This window comes from Buteo buteo, chromosome 3 (assembly GCF_964188355.1).
Source record: "Buteo buteo chromosome 3, bButBut1.hap1.1, whole genome shotgun sequence".
Taxonomy (NCBI): domain Eukaryota; kingdom Metazoa; phylum Chordata; class Aves; order Accipitriformes; family Accipitridae; genus Buteo; species Buteo buteo.
Window position 1 is genome coordinate 8,851,715 of NC_134173.1, and position 21,926 is coordinate 8,873,640.

The window sequence follows — 21,926 nt, forward strand, 5'->3', positions numbered from 1 at the left end:
TTTTGTGTTGCGGCTTTCTGACTTTCCCTTCATTAATTCACATCTTTCTGCAGTGGCAGTGTTTGTAAGTGATAGGAGTTTTCTCAATATAAGGCATTCCAAAGCTTACTCCAGACAGACACAGGCACTTTTGCTTCTCCTCCTCACCATTTTTCCTCATTTCCTCTAGTTTGCACATTATTTTGTTTAGATCTACCTTATTTTATTGTAAACAGTGATTATTTTGCTGTCCAGATTCCTGAAGCCTGCATGTTTTGTTAGCTTAATCTTGTAGTTAACTGCAGGAGGGTAGTACTGGTACCGGTGGGAACAGCGGGCATCCTCCTGGCCTTCCTCTGTGCAGTCTCTTTGCAGACAGGGTAACAAGGATGCCTTTACTGACAGAGTATGTCCAGCTTGTCTGTCTCTAATGTTAATAAAGGCAAGGCAAGGCCTTTGAGTGATTCTGATATTTGCTATATAGTACTTCTAAAATGCGCCATAATTAGCATGCATTTGTACTCACTGATTGCAGACATTTAGCGTGAAAAATACTAAATATTTCTTCAAAACTTGGACGTGTCAAAATTCTCCCCAAAACTACTGACAATGCTGTTGACATTTTTATGTTCTACTTGTGTCAGCAAAAAGAAATTGTAATGTATTTTTATTTGAAGTCTGGCTGAAGTGGAAACCACTTTTAAAAACCCTCCAAACCTGAAAATAGGTTATCAAGAGTTATCATAAAGTAACAGGAGAAACATGGAAGCTTGTTCCTACTAGTTAGGTAGGAAAGCTTCTTCCTGGAAGTTGTTGACAAATACTGGTTTTAGTATCTATTTGAAAAACAAAACCTGACCTGACCTGATTTCACTGTAGAGCAAAGGTTAAGTTTAAAGATGATGTAACTTGCAAACCATCAGTTTTTTGAAGGCCATATATGCCCATACTGCTAAAAAGGTGAAAATAAGAAAAAATAAAACCTGCTTAGAAACCAGATGGTACTGTTTGCTTCAGCAGAAGGGGTCATAATTCTCTTCAGATTAGCCATCCAGGATATGAAAGAAGGAAAGATGATTCATCTTAAAGAAACAAGTGTCTCATGTTCCCAGCTCTTCAGCTCTCCCCCCATTTTGTCCTACTGTTTTCCTCTTCACTTTTGTGATGTCAGCAAACGCACTATGCTGGAGAGTAAATGGAGCACTGATGGGCACTGGGAGTCTGAAAATAACTGCTCCCTCACCACTCGCAAGGTTGTTTCTCAGTGTAGAAGTAGAGTAACCCAGCAGCAGTAGTCTTGGGCTGGCAATGTGAATCACGATATTGCACCCTGCGGAGGCAGCATTTGAGTCAAGCCTGCTGTGAATTAGGCACCATTTCCAACTTTGCCTGAAGAGATATTCTTTGATAGGCTCTGACAATTTACTTGTTGCATGGTGAGATGGCTTGGTTTTGAAGGTCAGACACAAGAATCTGCTCTAAGTGTTGTGGAGTGTTAGAAGTGTAGCCAGCAGTCAATTTGAATATGTATTCTTACAACTATCTGCAGGATCTTTCTTTTTAATGAATGGTGTTTTGTGCAGTGTGTCTGCATGAAAAACTTGTCTTGCATTTGTTACACATTGAAATTAACAGCCAGATTTGACAAAACTTGAATGTTTTTGCTGGATCTGATGCTTGATGAAGTTCTGCAGTGGTTGTGAGTGAAGTGGGAAAAGGAGAACTAACCCAAGACTTTAGCTCTGTTGAATGTACCTTGTTTTCAGGAAATCTGCTGTTTATTTCAAACATTGAGCTACACTATTTTTGTTCAGTTGATTTTCTGTTTACATCATCGGGTAAAAGAGATAAGTAATAGGAAAGAAGCAAAATGCCTAGAGTTGTGAAGGGTTTACTATGACAGCACCCTTAGTTCATTACACTGGGCTAAAGTTGTGGAACAATAACATGTCTCCTGGATTAGCACCATTCTGAGATACACAAAATTTGATTGCATATAGTGACCAAAAAATCTTGATTTGACTTAATACACATAGAAACAAAAGTACAATTTTATTATAACTAATATCTCTTGGGAAGAAGAGAATCAGGAGCAAGAGGTTTCTAGTGTTTGATGTACAGAAAATTTTAAAATAAAACTCCAGTAGGAGGTTGTGCATTTGAAGCGTATTTACTTTTCCTACCATGGATTCCTTCGATGAACATGGAACTAAATATAGTTCATCTTAAGCTGTAACTGGAGGTATTCTTTTAGGAAACTGTATCTGATAAAAAGAAAATTTTAGAGGAAAACTCTGTAATACTAAAATAGCGTAATAGTTGCTAGATCATTTTTTCTGTGCTGGACTGCTAGGCTATCATAACACGGAATTTACAATTATTTCATTAAATATAGACAATCAAAATGGAGAATACTTTGTCTGCCATTTCCCTATTCCCTGTAAGTAATATTCAGTATACTTGTGATGTGTGACATACTGATTTTTATATACACTTTATCTTATACATTTTAAAAGTGGGAATATTTTATATTCACCTGACCATCATTTTCACTCAGGAGGAAATAAAGAGATATTGTAGTGCTCTACTGCATGTGTAAATTGTATAAATTAAGCACTGTTGAATAAAGACAGCAGCTGGCTTCTGCTTTAACTTCAGTGGGAATATGTGGCTCCACATAAAATGCATTTTCTTAGAACAGAAAGGTTACAATGGCCTATGGTAGACCGCATAAAAAATAAAGTCTCATCCTCACTGAAAGCAGTTAATAAAAAAGTTTCTTTTGCTTAGCTGTGATCTAGAATATTTAGTCCCCTTTTTTCCATGGTAATACTTCCCTGAATAAAATCTTGGTGCAGTAAGTAGTGGCTTAAAGAGGTTCAGAGGCTCAGAAAACCTCCAAATTATGGCCTTTGCTAATAAGTAGTGCATGTTCTGGGTGAAAATAGTCATCATTTGAACACATTTTGACAAAAAAGAAAAGATGAATGCTGTCTTGAGACAGAAATATGTATTAATTAGACTTCACTGATGTCAGTAGAAGACTTCAGGTATTTTTTATGATACTGCTGATCAAATACAGATTAGAATGACTGGAGACATGAATTTTCTCCTCAGACAACACCTTTAAATAGGATATTGATAGTCTCTTGGGGGTTAGATATAAAAAGGTTTGCAACTAGGAGCAACTTTATCACTGGATCCACTACTCTCTATGTGCACACCACTGTATAGGGAGCAAAATAAAATTCAGTCTTTAAAATGTAAGAGTATGAGCATTGCGTTTTCATCTGTAGGACACACTGTGTCTACCGTGGGACATAAATCAGAGAACACTGGAAATTGTTCCTGGCTTCAAGCCACAGAAATTATTGTCAGGGTTTAGTAAGTAAAATTCCTTCTCCTGAATACATTGAGTCAAAAAAGTCCTATCCTTGTCAGCATCTCACCTCTTCTATTCCTGTATAGCCCCCTGCCACATTGCAGAGGGAAAATTTCTGATGAGAAAAAAGGAAGAGCCTGATAGATAAAGCCCTCTGTCTTCAGGAGTTATCAATGCACATTATCTGATGGCTAGTAATAGAAGAGAGAGAAGTACGTTTGAAAAACAGTGCTGCATAAATTCCTTCATCTAACTTGGACAGTAACATAGCCCAGCAGTACCACCTGGTACCCAGATCTGCATTGGAACTTCCTAATCGTTTCCTACAAGTTCCTGACCAGACAATAAAGTTCTTTCTGTTACCTTGAGACACAGCAATGTGGCCCTTCCAGGGAAGTTGACTTGGTTTAATGGCTTCAGAAAAACAGTCTGATATAAGCAGTATCTTCCTTATACGGGTATTCTAAGCTTTTGAAAACAAGATAATTTATATGCTAATAAGATTTCCATTATTGCAACGATTGCTTTCTTGTCCATTAATTACGTGCACTTTGATCAGTCAGCATTAGTACTGTGCATAAAATAGCTTTACAAATATTTAATAAACGGGTTCACATTATTAGTGTTTTTAAAGTTAGTTATTGCTACAAATTAAGATTCCTTTTCCAGCCTAGAATATGAAGATAAAATATGATCTAATTTGAGAAGCAATTGTTTGTGTTAGCTGTTTTGCAATTATTAATTCCTTTTATGAGTGATAGAAAGTAGAATCTCCTTTTAAGTGCTGTATCCTCATTCTAGCTGGAATTCAACATTGTCATATCACTGCAATATAGTGAAAAACATCATAAATATTCATTGAATGCCAGTGGCAGAGAAGGAAATACTTTCTTATTCTAATACTGCTTTCATTTGCGACAGATGAAATAAAAGGCTTCTCATTAGTTATTTTGGGACATTTAATACACTATAGGAATGCCATACACTTGGCCAATTAGCATAGATGATCGATGACAAGTATTAAAAAAATAGAAGTAACGGATTTTTAAGGGCAGCTGTGAATACAAGGTTTGCTGCTATTGTAGGGAGCAGTGCAGTTTGTCAAAGTATTAAAAAGAAATTTAGTCCCATTCAATTCAGTGCGAGTGTGTTGACCGAGATAAGGAAAAGGTTACGATACTGGAGATAGCCAGAGAAAATAATGGAATCTGTCATTTGTCTTCCTTCAGGCTCTTTAGATATTATTGCTGTCTTTCTTCATGTACTCTTCTCCAAGAAGCCAAGCGCCTGATGCCGGAACGCTTTAATTACGGAGGTGTCAGTGTGAGCTTCAACTCATTGTGCTTATTTAGAACTTGTAGTGTTGGATCTTCTGTAGGAAAATGAAGAATACTGCATCTTTAAACAATGGTGTCTTTGTTTTCCAGTGAGATCTCTTCCAAGTATAATGCTTCCTAGACCTAGAAGGTCTGATCTCTCAAACAGGGCCAAAGAAAGTAGCCAAACTGATAAGATAACGGTTTCTATACTGACGTCGATCCAGGAGGCTTTTGAGTATGAGGCAACCTTCTCTTTCCTTGGGAACTGAAAATGGGCAAAGCAAGGACTGGGCCGCTGGACTTGCCTTCAAAGATCTTACCTTAAAATCAGTTCGGCATCCTCTGCAGAAGAGAGTTTCAGGACTTCCTTCAGCACGAGCTGAAGTGCTCCAGCAGTGGTCCCAGCAGATCTGCGCTGGCATCAGCTTGCTCAGTTGCTGGAGCACACTGCTGGGGCTCTAACAGCAATTCAGCCCAGCTCAGCATGATTCAAGGGGGTGGGGTTGGGGTACTGCCGCTGAGACACTAATTTTGGGGAAAAGAAACCTCACCTTGTATTCAAATGAGTGCAGTCCTTTCTGAATATAAGTTAGGGAAATTAGTGTACATTTGTATATACTGTTCTCTACAGAGTGCAATTATAAGTCAATCAAAAATTCTCTGTTCTATTGAGTGATATTCTGCTACCATCAGCCTTCTAATAGATACAGAAATATTTTTTCAAAATTTAAATATCTGAATATTTTCAATATTTCAAAAAATGTAGAATTTTTTTACATTTTCAAAAGAAAATATTTAATATTTGCCTTTCAAATAAAATATTTTTTAAATTGATTTTAAGTCCTTTTTCCATGTGAGAAAATTCTCTGGGTTTTCTTCCTGTTTTCCAGCATTTTTTGTACTTTTAAAATTTATTCTTTTTCCTTTTTTTGCACATAAGCAAAAGTAAGGGATATACCGATTTTAAAGTCTCTAAGTATTAAATAACTGGATTGTGTTATTCTGGCAAATTGTCAGAGGACAGCTTTAGTCAGTCCATGAGCAAGTGACAAGATATAAACTTTCACTACACAACTTAATTAGTAATGCCCCCATGTAGGCATCATTTAAACTACATGTTAGTAAAACATACTAAATCAAACCCAAGTCTAGAAGTTCAGAGTCTCTGTTGTTTCGACTATGCCTAATACATAGTTAGCTCTACCTCATGGGAAGCCTGTCTGAGTGCATGGGAAATGTAGCAGAGTTTATCTGTCTGGGTTTCATGGAGTCATTTGATGCAGGGTCACAAAAAAAAAAAGTAAAAAAGGCAGCTAGAATATAGCTGTAGGAGAGGTGACCCCAGGCTGGACTGGAAGGGCTGGGAGAGAGGGGACTCTTCTAGCAGAGTTTCTCTAAGACAGCAATATCAGCTCTTGAAATTATATAATTGAATACGTTCATTTATGCCTCATGCTAATAGCAGGAATGTTACTCATGTGACTTCTTGATAACATGGATTTGAAAGGCACTCTTAAGATAGAGGACAACTAAAATGTCATGTAGGAAGAGCTTAAGGATCTTCAGGGTTCCAGTAAGGGATGCTGGAGGAAATAAAAGTAAAAAATGCAAAGATATGCACTGAGGAAACTGTCTGCGCTAGACATACCAGAGGCATTTAAAGAGAATGTAGGTGTCCGAAGTTCAGACAGCAGCAGCCCAGAGTGGTTCCTCCCCAGTCTCACTTTCAGGATGCTGAAATTCAATCCCTGCCTCCATTCTGGAACATGAAGTTCCCTATGCACTTTGTGCACAAGAGAGGCATTTCAGACTGGGCAGGTAAAAGCCTACCTCCTATATAATACCAATTTTTGTGGTGGAAAGATAACTCAATTGTTTTTTTTTTTTTCCTCTCCTTCTGGTGGCTCAGAGAATACCTAATATTCTGAGAGGAGAACTACTTGTTCTCTGCATAAATATCAGCCAAAAAAACATAGCAGGGAAAGCTGTTTAATCCAAATCATACTGTGAGACTAAAAGTAAGTATATGGCCCAAAATAAGAAAAACCTGAAACACAGAGGAAAACTTAAAATGACCAGAAGATTCAGATTTAGAAGCAATCGTCTGATGGGAATGATGGAAGTGAAAAACTCCCTATACTGAGTTTTGTAACTCCAAGAAAGGGCTTAGATATGAATACAGCCCCTTGCAAATGCATTCCCTTCCAATTCCAAATTTACTGACTCTGATTTCTGCTTGTGTTCCTCTTCAAGCTATAACTGAGAGCAGTACCTTAAAGATACATGCAAATCATTTGGGTTTTTTTGTCCAGAAGCAGTTTAGTTGTGTCTAAGGCAAGAAAGGGGATTCACTAGACCAAGCTTGGTAGCCTGGGAATCTTATTGTACTTCCAGACTCAAATCGGTCATGTTTTCCTATGTGGATTTACCAGTTCATTCGCCTGGGTGCATCTGAATTAGTCTGCACGACATGGTGTAGATACCATGTTGGGTATGAAAACATTGGGCGGGGGAGAGAGAGAGATGTCTAGCCCTTAGCTATTTAATGTCATTAGTTGGACTTCGTACACTGCCTTGAGTTAGAAGAAAAGCAAAAAGTGGACTCGCTTTACTAATAACTTGCATTTCTTCTCATTTCTGCAAATTAGCTAGTGTGACTTAAGGAGTGACAATGAAATATTATCTGTTGTCTTGTTTTCATCTCCATCATCATGTCCTTAGGGAATCTTGAAGAGTTTACAAATAATATCTTTCTCTTAAAAAGATACTGTTTCTCTGTTAAGTGAGTATACATTCTGGATACGTCTCAAATTTTTAGTATGACATTGATTTTAAATTAATTTTAGGCAGAGAATGCATTTGAAACAACAAACTATTTCACAAATGTTTTTAAAAGCATCCATCACAGTGGAGAGATGTTTAAATATCAGTAAGCCTTAACTTTAGTGTTCTGAAAACGTGGGAAAAGTGATCCCAAAGTAACACCATTACTCTAAGCATTGCTCTATGGAGTCTGAAGTGAGCTACACCTTTGAGAGCTCTGATATATGCCAGCTGGAAAGCTGTTATGCTGTGTAGGATCTAATGGTATATGATGCTGATCACTCACAGCTCAGAAACTGAACTGAGCCTCTTCCAACAGCTTTGGATCTGACTGTTTTCTGAAGAACATGGAGACTGCTGTCTTTCCTCAGTAAAACTGCTACAAGGGTATAAGTAGAGAATCCTTAAAGTTTCAAAACTATGCCAGTTATATCTCACAGATTCTCTGCAGGCTGTTGGCACAGGTTAGAACAGCCTGAAGGATTAAAATGGACAATGGAAAGGGCTCGATTTTATGAAGAATATGTTGGTTAGACCTCCTTCCTGCCACTGCCAAGCCTGTTCAAATCTCTGTGCCCAGCAATGCTAATGCCCTTCTCTGCAGCTCTCAGTCAGAATTTGATGCTGATGAAAGCATCACCTGGAGGGATGCAGCACTAAAGAAGTGGAAGAGGATGAAACATCTACTTCATTATCATCAAATATAGCTGTCTTCAAGAGTGCTTTCTGATATGGAAAGCAATATAGACAAAATCTGAAATTTTAAAGAAAAGTCATTTTAAGAGTCCTAGGATTAAAAATTATTTAGCCTAGGCTTTTTAGCTTTACAGAAATAGCCATCTTAAATGTCATAATAATTCTGACATTTGTGAAGTAAAGCCAAAACTACAACTGGGCTAAAATAAAAGGCTGTTAGAAGCTTGCTGTAAATTTAGATGAATCAAGATTATTGTTGTTCCATTATGAAATGGAAAACCAGTCCATTTCAGTGACTGTCACTGGGAAATACATATTAGAAAGTTAATGTCCTGGACAGTTCCTGTGTGCCTTGAGCTGCCTTAATTGATTTGCCAAAGAAAGGTTTAAAATCCTCTAGTCACTAGAAACATTTGATGAATGTTGAATAAAAGGGTTTCAGTTCCTGTGTAAGAGCTTGTACAGAGTAAAGAAGGAAAAACAGTGTTTGTGTTCTAGGTATGGATGGCTGTTCACTAAAAAACCCAGCCTTTTAGCTGATTCCAAATACTCTTTCCTGATCAGTGTCAGCTCACACTTCTGCCTGCAGGGGAATTTTCAGATGTAGAGTACCCATATAACACTGGGAATGAGTCTCCTATCATAGCCTTTTCTCTAGCCAGCGCTAAGAATCTTCCAAGACTGACAGGTATTCATAATTAAAATTAAGATTTGTAAAGCTGTCTAGTCTTTGTGCCTTTTTTTTTAATTTTCCTTTCTCATTAAGGTGGTTTTGCATTAAAGTTGCTCACTTAGAAAGACAATAGTCTGAAGATACCGTGCTCAGCGCTTGCATGTGAATAATGCCAGAGTGCTCTACTTTGGATGCAGAGACCTTGCTAATAACATAGGCTGCCTGCTCATTAGAAAGAACATAGTAAACAAAGTAATCGCCTGCGTCCAGCCAATGTGACAGAGCCTGGGCAGGAAGAAGTGTGCGGAGAGGAGGTAGTGGCTCTTTCAGTGTTTCGGGTCATCATCAGAACAAATGAAATACAGCCTGTGCGGTTGTGCTCTCTGCTGGGATTAATGTAGTTTAAAGAAAATGGAAGAAATTACTTCAGAACATCATCTGAAATTGCACTGTTGAAGAGATAGCACTGCAGCTTAATGCGGTGTCCTTAAAAGGCTTTATGCCATCTCTTCTGATTCATTCTTACAAAATCAGTGAAAAAAAAACGTGGTGGTTGAATGTAATGTGCTGTTCTGCTGTTTCTACAGACACACAGAGCTAGAAACTGAAATCATCAGGGACTCAACCTCGAAGGACCAATTGTGAACATCACCTCAGCAGTTCATATTTACTTTTTAATACACACTGAAAAGGGCTGGAGTTCCTAGTCCCAGTGCTTCAGACTGTTTCCTCTTCTTTTGCCATCCTGCAAGACAGGTTGTTTACAGCAGCGTTTTTACACAGATCTGAAAGAGATTGAGTCAAGAGTAAAGGAATTATTTTGCTCGTGCTTCCGAGGCCAACCATAGATCAGGAAACTGGCTAAATATTAGTAGTCAGTACTCAGTTACATATATCAGACTCGAAAGTGTTTGTTGCAAACAATTCCAGTGCCTGTCATTTTGTTTCCAAAGTATTCAGAAAAACTTGCAAAAAAGTTTGTCAAGTATATATTTCATTTTAATTTCTTTCCTGTCATGCTTTTAAACCTAAGACCACTAATGATGACCATATTTTAGGCAGCCAACAAAGAGCTTACAGGGGCACTGGAAGACATAGCTCACATAGCAGAGAAACTCTATCACTGGATAAAAAATGATATGGCAAGAAAGAATGGTAAAAAAGAGCATCTAACTGCTTTGCCTTGTACTAACCATAAGCTTAGCTGAATGTGTAAAAGCATATTAATAAATGACAAAGCGTAAAGGTTTCTTCTTTCTTCACCTGCAGTGGCCCGCAAGTGCAATACTGTTTGATGCATGATTTCCTGGCTAGTATCCTTTTTTCCCCACCTTCACCTGTTTATGAATTGCTGGTGCCTTGTCAGAAACATTATTCCCTTAGACTGGCTTCTGTGCGTAAAACAGAGTGCTCAGATGTTCACAAATCATACTTTTGCTTGCTGTGCTGAAAAAAAATGCTATAATTGTGCTGTCTCATTTCAGCATAGCTGTGTAAAATTGTGTATATGCATCTAAATGCTAATCTAACGGAACAGCTTAGTCTGGGCTTATCTCATGTCATTGTGCTGGCAACAGCACACTTTTGTGCAAAGATAACTTGATGACAGAGTACGCTGCTGAGATGGAGGGAAGAAATTTCATCCAAAGAAAGTCTGTCCATTTCCCATCTGATTCCTGCACTTCCCTGAAAAAAAGAGATGAAGTTCTGCCAAAAATATGGTAAAGTTCAGATAGCAAAATATTGTTAGAAATAGAGGCACCCTTCTACACAGCAAGAGCATCTGTGTTTCAGTTATGGATATCTTTCCTCAGGAGGTAAATAAGAAAATTGAAAAAGGGGCTTAGAGACTAGAGATAGGCAAAAAAAGAAATCCCCCCTCCTGTGAAAAAGAGACCGAATGGACTGGAAGTCTTTATTTAGAAGGTTTAAGTGGCAGCATGATGAAATCATGGTGGTAAGGCTTGCAGTACTTTGTATTTTTACATAATCCTAGATTCAGGAGGTATGTGAATGACAGGCACATAAAGATGTTGTTATACTTGATCACTTTTTCCCCAAACTTGAAACTTAAGGTGCTGGTCTTCACTTTCCATTTTTTCCAGCCCAGCCGTGGAATACAACTCTTTCACTGCTCTCATGATATTAAGAGATGCACAGTGTAGCCATTTTTTTGAGGAAACTTGTTTTTGGGAAATGCTTGTAATTAAAGATGGTTCATGCAAAAGGAACCAGGGATTTATTTTTTTTTTTAATTTCTAGAAACTCTATTACTTATTCTGTAGGCCTTTGAGGGAGATGTGTGCCAAAGCAAAGAGCACAACTGGCCAATGCACACAGGCTACTTGTATCACCTGTTGTTAACAGAGATCTTCTCTTGGCAAATATGAGGTACCAAGGCCATACTTTTTATTAAAATTGTTGGATAATTTTACCCAGAACAGTTTTTGCCCTGAAAAAAAAAAAAAAAAAAAAAAAGTGACTTTTACATCTCTCTCTCCTGTGTTCTTTATTTCCAAGTGTTCTGTAACCTATTTAAAAAATCATTAATGTTTCCTGAACTCTGAGATAAAGCTGATTTTCCATTTACCTGTCTACCAAGAGTTCACAGAAGAAGCTACGTAAGAATATATGAAGTGTCCCATGAGGTCAGTAGACTGGTTCACCTCCCAGTCCTCTGTTTTTAAAGAAAACAAATAAATAAGCAATCCCCACTCAATGCGAATTTCAGAACTTCACTACCTGCTGTGCAAAGGAACAACATGAAAAACATCACTGATTTTTCTGTTTTAGACCAATGTCCTAATAGTTTTGATGAGTGCCTCCTAGTTCCAATATTATGGGATTTGATGAATGCTGGTTTTTGATTCTTCTTTTCCAGTACTCTCATGATTACCAGGAGGTTTTTTTCTGGACACTTCAGTTCCATCAATTTATCTTCTTTCTTCCCCACTTTCTTTCTCCAAAACCCCCTTTTTTGTGTTTGGGAAACTTACTCCTTTGTGAGTATATTTTTCAAACATTATTCCTGTGGTGCAGAGAGGTATTTAATGCTTAGAAGTAAGCATGTTCATTTTTTCCTGCTGGTTTATGCCTTGTCATAGCTAGAACACAAGTATCTGTTTAGATGAGAATGGTGGTATCATTTCATTTAGAGAATGTTAGCCAAGACCAGATCTTTAGCTGTGCTTCACACCTGCTCTTTGAGCTGCTCTGCTGCTGCAGCTCTCCAGACACCAGTCTTCAGTTACCCAAATCTTTTCGAAAATGTCTTAAGAGGGAAAACAGGCAGGGAAAAGAAATCCCTTTGGGTCATAAAATATTTCAAATTTAAATCTTCAGTCTTGAAAGTTTTGACAAAAACACCTTTTCTGAAAATAGTCTCAAGGCTTGAAAAGCAGCAGTCACTGGGTCTGCTTTGATCAAATGTTCTAGCAACATTTTATCCACAGCAGTCTAAGGATGTAAAATCATGGATTCAGGAGCATTGTTGATTTTCTGGAGCATTTTAATTTTTGTCACCCTCTGCCTTCTGCTCTCCTCTCACTGTTCCAAAGGTGACAATTACCTATTTATCCCACAGGCGGTGACAACTTTATTGCTGTCTCCCTAGTATCCTCTGTTGCGCTATGCTTACATCTCCTGTGCTGAGCTCTTTGTCTCCGGCTAATTGAGTGATGTAACTAGGTTGAAACCAAAAGAGTTGTGCACAAGCTGCCCTCAGCTGGAAGTTTGCTGTTTTGTTTCAGAAGCGAGGTTAGACTTGCAGAGCTAAAAGCTTGTTGGGTTGCTGTCAGCTCTATCATTTGACAGACTAAATGATAGTCCCTTTCTCCATAAACACTGCTGTCTTAGAGGTGATGTTTGGAGGGTGGAAGAGGTCATGAATTACAGCTTGTAGCTCTTCACCACCTAGAAGTTGCAGAGCCAAGACCCACAGAATGCCAGCCTGCTGTTTTGTGCGTGTCAGGGAAGGCATGTCTGTAGCTGAGGAGTCCTGTATGAGTAAATTGAGTGTGTGTAACACGAGTGGCGGGCTGTGGGGATTGCATGATAACACAGAAAGGCTTTGAAAGGAGCTGGGACTAACAGAGAATGTCTCACTCCCTCCCTCCTAGCTCTTTCTGCTAGCACCTGCGTCCCTCCAGGACTACTTTGTGCTGGCTCTGGAAAGCAATTCAGAAACAACATCCCCCCCCACTTGCCAAAAAAATACGAAATAAAACAAAAGAAAAATCACTGAATACATTTTGCTGGTTTAATAGACCACTACAGCTCACATAGGGGCCTGATGAATGCCAAACTACCACCAGGTAGGTGTAGGACTGTGCAGCTAGGAGCAATGTGGGGAGGGCAATACCTGCCCTGTGGGTGTTAGCAAGCTCTTAGGATTGCTGTTCTGTGATGCTTCACCTTCCTTGGCTCCTATTTTTATTGGACTTAGTCCAATAAAGACACTACAGGTTCAGAAGTACACCTTGATTTCAGCAGATGTCACAGAACTTAAAGGGATAATTTTATTTGTATGCTTATTATTTTTTTGACAATAATGTGCTGTGTTTTAAATTAAAAATATAACTTCAGTTACCCTAGTTATCCCACTGCTTTTCAGGTATTTCTGCATGCATTTGTTTAAATGGTTTACTTTATATTAAATATCTAACTCAAGAACCCCCAAGTTACTGAGTTTATTTATTTTTGGAAAAAAATATTGATGGTCACTTTTGGAACTGGTTTGAATGTACAGGCTCAGGCATTTCAGGCAAAGCGACTGGGGATGAACACTGTTATATGGGGAGGTGACTTGCCTATAGGGCAGAGTAGACCAGATTCCTGGACAGTGAAGTGGAACGGTGGCAGAGCCCTGAAATGTACTGGCCCATTGGAAAATGCTTGGGGGGACACGAGTCCTGTGGCATTTAACTGTCTTGTATCCAGCTGTGATATGTGTGTCAACATACTCATGATCTCTCCTCTGATGAAGGGGTATTTGTGTTATTAATTTAGCTCGAATATATCATTATGGCATTTTAATCAACAATAAGATACCAAGTATAAGCTGAGTATATAATACAAATTTGAATAAATAAAAAAACTGTTTGGTGCCATGTGGGGAAAGACTGTTGGAGAAGGAAGTAAGCATGGTCTAAAGCAGGCTTTTTTTTGTAGGTATAGTATTGAAAATCATAGAAATAAATGCTATTTATTTATTTCTCATTTACTATCTTTGAGACACTTTGCAGAAGAAAATACACAGTAAATGAAATGATGGTCAAAGTGCCGACCTGGCCCTGACTGAGAGCGCAGTTAAGAATCTTCTGAACTCTGGTTTTATTGACTGATGAAGAAAGCTAAGGACATGAATGAAAAAATGTGTTGGCTGTGGATTTCAGTGTATGAGGAATGATAGAATTCTAACTTTGGCATGGGCCTGTGTCTGAAGCTGAACAATACTGTCCGTGATAATGCAAAGAAACTTCTAATAAATACTAGTGCTCCATAGCTCAAAAAGAGCTTAATGACATGTTCATAATACAGCAAAGATAACTACTTTTTATACACCAGGAAAAAAATACAGTATAATAAACAGCTGCTTCCAAGTGTAGACAAATGACTGACTGCTATAAAGGCAGGGGAAGTCCCATGTGTCTAGAATAAAGCTAATGTTGGCTTTATGTTTGTGACTGTGAATGGATGATTGTTGTGGACTTCTTATTCTGACCACAAGTAAAGGACTGATGGCTTAAGGAACATCAGTTCAAGAAAAAAGGTGAAGATTGTACATCCAGGGAGGGTAGAGACTGTCTTTTTAGTAATGAGATGATAGTAATGAGATGATAGTTATGCTGTGTAACAAAGTACATGCGAGTAGGACAAAAATCAATGTTAGGCTTGTAAAATGGAGCACATAGAAGAAGACAGTAAGCAGAAGAAACAGGGAGATGATGTCCTTGTATGTGGTAATTGTGAGAATGACACCAGTGGAATGTTTGGTCCAGTTCTGGTTTTCATCATTTGTAAAGGACATTAAAGCACTGTACCTTTCTGGGGAAAAAAAAAAAAAAAAAAAAAGCCAAACAATTACAGGAAAAACAGCTGAACTCAGAGATGTATCTAAAGAAAACCCAACAAAACCAACCAAAACCCTAAAAAACCCACAATATAAGCTTCTATATTTCTATCGTCCAAGCCACCTAACTTGCAATGTGCAACTAGTATTGTTTTCCCTTATGGGGTGGTTGTACATTTAGGAAAACTGAGTAAAGTACACTTGTGTAAGGCTGCATTATAAGTTATGCAGCTGCAATGGATCCCAAATAGAGGTTATTGGGATGCTGTGTGCAGCAGTGGCTGTACGTACCAGTAGCAACACGCTGTGCCAGGCTGAGCTCATTCAGCTTCTCTACCACCCTCTGTTCACATCGCTGTCTATTGGACTCCAAGTCACATACTTTCTATTTCCTTCCCATCAACTTTTCAAGGATAATTGCTGATGTGAAGGTGCCTGTCCACAGCTCAAAGTTGGGCAGATCAGTTATAGAATTGGTATTTATTCTAGCATCACTTTTGCAACTGGTAAAGAAAGAAAAAAAAAATCTGTAGATGGTAGATTGAAGAAAATACAATAGGCACTGATACCCGTGTGGTTTCTATTGGTCTCCATTGGGATGATCTGTGTGTAATGAAGAGGAAAGCTTTGTTGATTAACTATTTTAATGTATAGTATAATATGTCGTTTGATCTAAGTGCAAGTAATTCATTTGTGCAGTTGATTTAAATGTTTGTTAAGGACAGAGATCATATTTTACATCTCTTGAAGTAAAATAATTACTTGACTGGGAAATACCATTTGAATCTGACAATCATGTTCTGAAGAAGTTAGTATTAATATTACTACTATTATTTTCTTTAAAACAGTACTTCTCATCTATTCAATCACTGATCCTTTTGCTGATAAGTATCTAAATATGTCTATGCAGTGTCACCAAAACACAGTGGAAGGTAAAAGAGGGTTTTGTCTGTTGTTATATTCGTGTGGATTTCATAAGATCTAGATTTTATGGTGGGTCACACTATAAGCTGCAGTCTGTACTGGCACGTGTTGGAATATGTGGTGAGGTAAAAATAAAAGACAAAATAGTACTAAGATAGGCTTTTGTAATGTCAGAGCTTAATGTGTGTATTAGTATTATCTATTATTCAAACATCCGCTACTTTAAATAAAGAAAAAACACTGTTAGTAATTTATGAATCTCAAGTCTAAAGAAGGTAACTCTCTAGCTATAGCTTATGGTATGTTACCTCAGTGGCAAAGAAAAGACTTGGCGTGAGCCATAGAAAATCTTCAGATTATAACTCACTTCTCATGCCATAAATCAGCACATCATTTCTACAAAACAAGTTTCTGAAACACTGGTTGTCTTATTTCTTACTAGCATTGCTGTAAGTTTATAAAATTAAATACTGCAGTGTTTTATTCTATATTTATATCACTTTTTTTACTCCAAATGTAATTGTCTTATTTTTCATAAAATAGTGGTGAGATCATAAAGCAATGGGTGACTCTTATTAGTTTCCTTCCTCCTCCTGTTTTAAGAAATGAAGATATTGCTATGTATACAATTTCTCAGTGTTCATGAGGAGGCCTCCTTTCTGCCACCCTGGCAGAACCAAATACTGCAGCAGCAACCCTATGTCCATGTCTGCTAGGGCTACCTAAAGTCCTGGTAAAAATCTAGGAATGTTTTCTCGCCTAGCACACAGGAATTTTAGAGTCTTGACGGGTTTAAGGTACTTGAGACGCTGTAGCTACTCGTCACATGTTATTATGAAGCAGCATGTTCCCGAGAAGCAAAGAACCAAACGGTAACTGCAGCTGCGGTTGCAGTTTTCATGCCTGGGTAATAAATATGTACTGTCATCATCATGGATTGCACTAGAGATTCCTGCTTTGAGGCTTCTTGCTGATATGTTTTTTTGTTGATTTTACCTTTGAAAACAGATTTATTTGTTAGATTACACATGGAATAAATAGCCAGTTTCAATTTCTCAAAATAGGGTGGGGGGGGGTCCTGTTAGTGTCTGTATGTGTAACATACAGACTCTGTAGTTTGTGAACAATAACCCGGACAATGTCAGACCTCATAAAATAGTATTTGGAAATTGTTATTCCTTATAATAACCCATGTGATTTTTTAGCATTTTCCAGTAATCTTTAATGAAGTTAAAACAGTGATTGAATAATTTTGCAGATAACAAGGACATTTTCACATGAGTTGTTCCATAAATCTTTCATCACCATCACCCATATCTTTATCTACTGCTTAGGTCAGTATAAGCCACAAATCTTAGCAAAAGGAATTTGATAAAAACAAATACTTCTAAATATGTAACTGTTTATATTTTTTTGATCCAAACTTTTACATTTGTTCAGAACATTAGGACCTGATTTATAATTTGTGGATAGTTTCAGAACATGTCAGTGAGGATGTATGTATTTATCTCTAGTCAGTAGATGCATATGGTATATGTCTGTCCTACTGAATGATGAAAATGTGGGTGATTTTGCAAGAAGCAATGATAATATTGCAGACTGGTTGCACTCGGAATCTAGACAATATCATGAGCTGCTGTATTATACTATCAATAATAGATGACAACTGTAGATGACTTTCATCACAGATGACAGCAGTGATGCCTGCTGTATGTTTATCTATAAATGGCACTCTAGTAGACTACAACTTACAGTCCTATTAACTGGTAATAAAAGTATAATAGGAGACAGAGTTAAAGGCAGTAAATTCAAATGAAAAAGTAATTTTTCCACACAGTGAAAAATTTAACTACAGAATTCTCTGACACAGGTCACAGAACCAAGCATTTAGCAAGGTTAAGACTAGACTGACCATAGATATATGTCTGCAGGAAGTGACACTTGCATAGCATCTTTCCAAGTCTTTCTTTTAGTATTTTCTACTATTTTTTACTTAAACCAAGTAGCCAAATGCATTATGATTATGTTCAAACAAATGAAGGGATATTAAAAACTACGTCTCCAAGCTAGAGGAGATCTGGATGAAGGCTGCTAAGGTGCACACGTAAATCTGCCTGCTAATGTTTTACGTTCTCTCCTGGAGCTGTGTTAGCAGCAACTGGATGAGACAGCTCAGCTGGATTTCAGTAGGAGCAGCTCCTGTGTCCTTCTGCAGCTGTTGCCAGAATCTCTCCCATTACCAGTGTTCATTTCTCTTGCTCTCTTTTTGTCACAGACTGGGGCTTTTGGCTTTTAAGGCTTAGCACAAGGTAGCTTACACTTATTGAAGGGTGTTGTCTTCTGTTTATCAATGGGAAATGGTGGTTTGTGTCCTGCAGGAAATGTAGGGTGAGTGTGCTGTACTACACATTGGTTGTACAGTTCCTGCAGGGAGCTGATTTCAGTAATTCAGATGGTTGCCTTCCGTGCATCCCCTTAGTGACTAGAAAGGGTTATTCAAAAAGGGGCTGGCTTGCACAGAGAAATGTAATGTAGCCTTATGTGCTTATTGTTTGGTTTCTTTTACCCTGATGTCTGCTAAAATGAAGATTAATGGAGAAGATAATAATAAACCAAACTGGGGATGCAGTAAAACAGCAATCTATATAGACAGCACTCAGCACTCCCCTGCAAGTTCAAAATATTAAAAATACTTCTTAGCATAAATGAATGAAAACCTCTTCTTTTGTACTCATCTATGAAATAGCTGAAGTAAGGAAGACATTTAGCAAGATTTTTTCTTAATTTAAGTTAGAAAGATGGGATGAAAGATAGGAGTAATTTTCTAGGGAAATGTGAGGAGGTTTCAGCATTATGTGACCATTATTTTGAGGGGTAACAATGTGTAGCACAACAAAGGGTAGTACTGACTTAAAGGCATTACATTTAAAAAGAATACTAGGACGTGTGTTGGTGTAGTACAAAACCAAGCCACAAGAGCTACTGGTATCCATAATCAAGTAGGATAAGTATATAAGATAAAAGTAGGTTATAGAGCCCTTTGGAGAACCATATGATAAATGAAATGGAGAACTATTTTCTTGCATGATCTTTGATGGCTCTTACATATCCTTGATAAAAACAGTCACACAGTGAAGATCAGTTGGTTGCACATCTCTCATCACTTGAGATTCAGTAAGTTACTGGCTTTATTGTACCTCTATTTCCATCCCTGAAAAATGGGTGATAACACTGTTCAACTTTCTAAGGCCATTTGAAATCTGTGGAAGAAAGCTTTAAGGAGTTGTTATTATTTTAACCTTGGTTGAATCTGCTATCTTCAAAGTTTAAACTTTGCTTGGGTAATTTTAATAGTGAATGGAAAATAATTGCAGTGCTAATGATGCTATATTATGAGAGATTTATAAAACTTTTAAGGTATTTATTTATTTTATTTAGGGTCAAGTTGTTTTCAGAAATGGAGAGAGGATGGGAACCATCAAATTTACGCAATTCCAAGGTAGGTTGCAAACAATTTCATTTTCATTATAATTATGTATGCAGTTTCAAACATGTGTGTGTTGCATTCGTTTCAGGATGTTTTAAATATGTGCAATTATTCTGAAAAGGAGCTGCTTGGAAGATGCAGCAAAGTACTTAGAAAGTTTTGTTACCTGTTTATAATACTGTCTTTTGAACCCTGAGTGCTATGAGGTATTCCCAGATATTTCCAAGAATTTTTCTAGAAGATAATCCACGTGCTTATAGAAACTACTGATCTATAACAGCCAACAGCTGTTGGAAAAAGTCTAGTGGTCAGCTAAGGATCCACTTCTTAATACAGTTGTTTCTGAAAACCGAATCTGAAGAGGAATTTAGAGAGGATTCTTGCTGTTAAGCTCTTTCAAGTTAGTGTTTGTGCTCTCTGAGGACTCACTTTTGACATTCTGCAACTGCTTGCTGAAAGTTGCTTCAGGAGTTGGTCCCGCAGCGTGCAGGGGACACCAACTGCTGACCCCACCACCCTTTGGAGGCAACACACTCCACAGTGCGGCTCGCCCAGCCTGCTCCATCCTCTCAGCCTGAGCTGCTCCTGCAGGGAACGGTCTCAGCAGCAGAAACCACAAAGGCAGCCATGGGAATTTGTCAGGGGTCATTTGCAGTCAGAACAAGGTGCTTGCTTGGGAGAGTTTTCTGCAGAAATGGTGATTCATAGAAGACATGTTGTAGTTCTGTCTACAGCTTATAGAATGCAATTCATGTTTTTGTTCCTACGCTGAGATAAAACCGGGGATGATTGCATTTGGATGGTCTTGTGAGAGTAGTAGTGAGAAAGCTGGCAAATCCCTTTCAGACAATGCATGAGAAAGAAGCTTGCACTCCCTTTGTCTTCAGGAGATCACTTTAAACATAATCCTGCTGACCACATTACAAAGGCTCATCCTTTAAACAGAAGTTGTCTGCTCTATGGGCATTATTATTAATGAACAGCAATGCACTTGAGGGGATCTGTTACTCATTCTAATTTACTGAAGCAATCTTCGGGACTGCTCTTGCCTTCACAACTATAACTGACGCTATTAACTCATGTTCCCTGAAGCATTCTACCCACTAAAACTTTGCAGACGTCATCTTATGATAATATAATTTAGAAATTCTTGCTCAACACCAATCATAAATATTGATTGCTTCCTCTTCTTCCTCCCCCTTCCACCCGCCTTCCCCCCCCCTTTTTTTCATAATAGTAGTGTTTACAGCTACATGAAAGAATCATGAGAAAATATTGTAAGGGGATTTTACAAGAGGTGTTTATTACCCAGAAGTCTGAAAGAGCCCTTATGCATTATGCCTGAGGCAGCTGTACGTACCCTTCTAGAGCATCTGAGCGAGGAGGAAGGTTGACACATTCCCATTGCGCATTAAGGATGTGATTGGGGATCATGGGAAGGTGCAGCATGTATCTTCTGAACTAATTTGGAGGAGAAATAGAAGTCTGGGATAGCTGATTTTATATACATTTTTATTTCCAACCATTCAAATTGAGTTTGTTTATAATGTTTTCAGTTTCACCTTCAGATGCTATTTAACATCAGTGGTTTTACCATCACTTGAAGTACTGTTTGGTCAATAAGAACATAGGAGACAGCTGCCCATTTTATAATTCCTTGCAATTACAAAATTACTATTTCAGAACTGATTCAGGCACATACTCAGGATTTAGATCATCAACCAAAGTTTTCCAAGTAACCTAAAAATAACTTAGGCATCCTATGGAGAAATGCAGGAGAAGGGCTGGATTATCTCTCATGCAAGCAGTAGTCTGTCAACACATCTGAAGCCTGGTCTTAGTTTTGTTTAGTTTCTTACTAATTTTGGAAATTAAAAGAATGTACAAAAATATATGAGAAATTGAAATAAGGAACAGTATAACAACATAGGTGAAAGTAATCTATCTTTTTTTTTAACTACAAATGCTATTCTAACTATTAATGATTATTTTTTTTTCTGTTCTTTCATTGATATTGTTTTTACACTAGGCTTTTATATTCAATAGTTGTGGTATAATTGTAGAAATTATTAATTGGTTCAAAAGAATCCTTTATTAGTTAGGAAGCTTTCTGAAACATTCATATTAACTTTTAATAAATCTTGGACTATTGGGGAAGTTCCTAATAATGGAAAGAAGTTAATTAAGTCCAGTACCTAAAATGGTAAATGGGCTTTTCCTTTGTTGTTGTAGCTGTTAGGTGCTGTCAAGCTTGAGACAGATATGCAATTCATTCAATCAGCTTTTTTTTTTTTTTTAATATAATACAAATCATGATGATTTCTAGGGAAAAAAGACCACATCAATGATGTCTTGTAAATGCTTTTATAAGTTCAATTGTAATTATGAGTATAGCATATATTAAATGTATTAGTAGATTATTATCCAAACATCATAATTGGGAATCATCAGTTTTAGAGTTCTGTACCTCAAGATTCATTTCTTCATCTATGCTGGTTTATTGTTTTTCTAACAATTTGAATGAAAATGCACAGTTATCACAAATAATTCAATGCAGAAAAATAAAACAGGTA

At 37.6% G+C, this 21,926-nt stretch overlaps 1 protein-coding gene across 1 annotated transcript in view; it reads left to right on the top strand.

Annotated features, from left to right (window-relative positions):
* Positions 1 to 21,926, top strand: part of GABBR2 (gamma-aminobutyric acid type B receptor subunit 2) — a 484,603-nt gene that overhangs the window by 260,962 nt on the left and 201,715 nt on the right. The window contains exon 8 of the mRNA XM_075024282.1: positions 19,305 to 19,365. Within this exon, the coding sequence (XP_074880383.1) occupies positions 19,305 to 19,365 (61 nt within the window). The remainder of the gene's footprint in view (positions 1 to 19,304; positions 19,366 to 21,926) is intronic.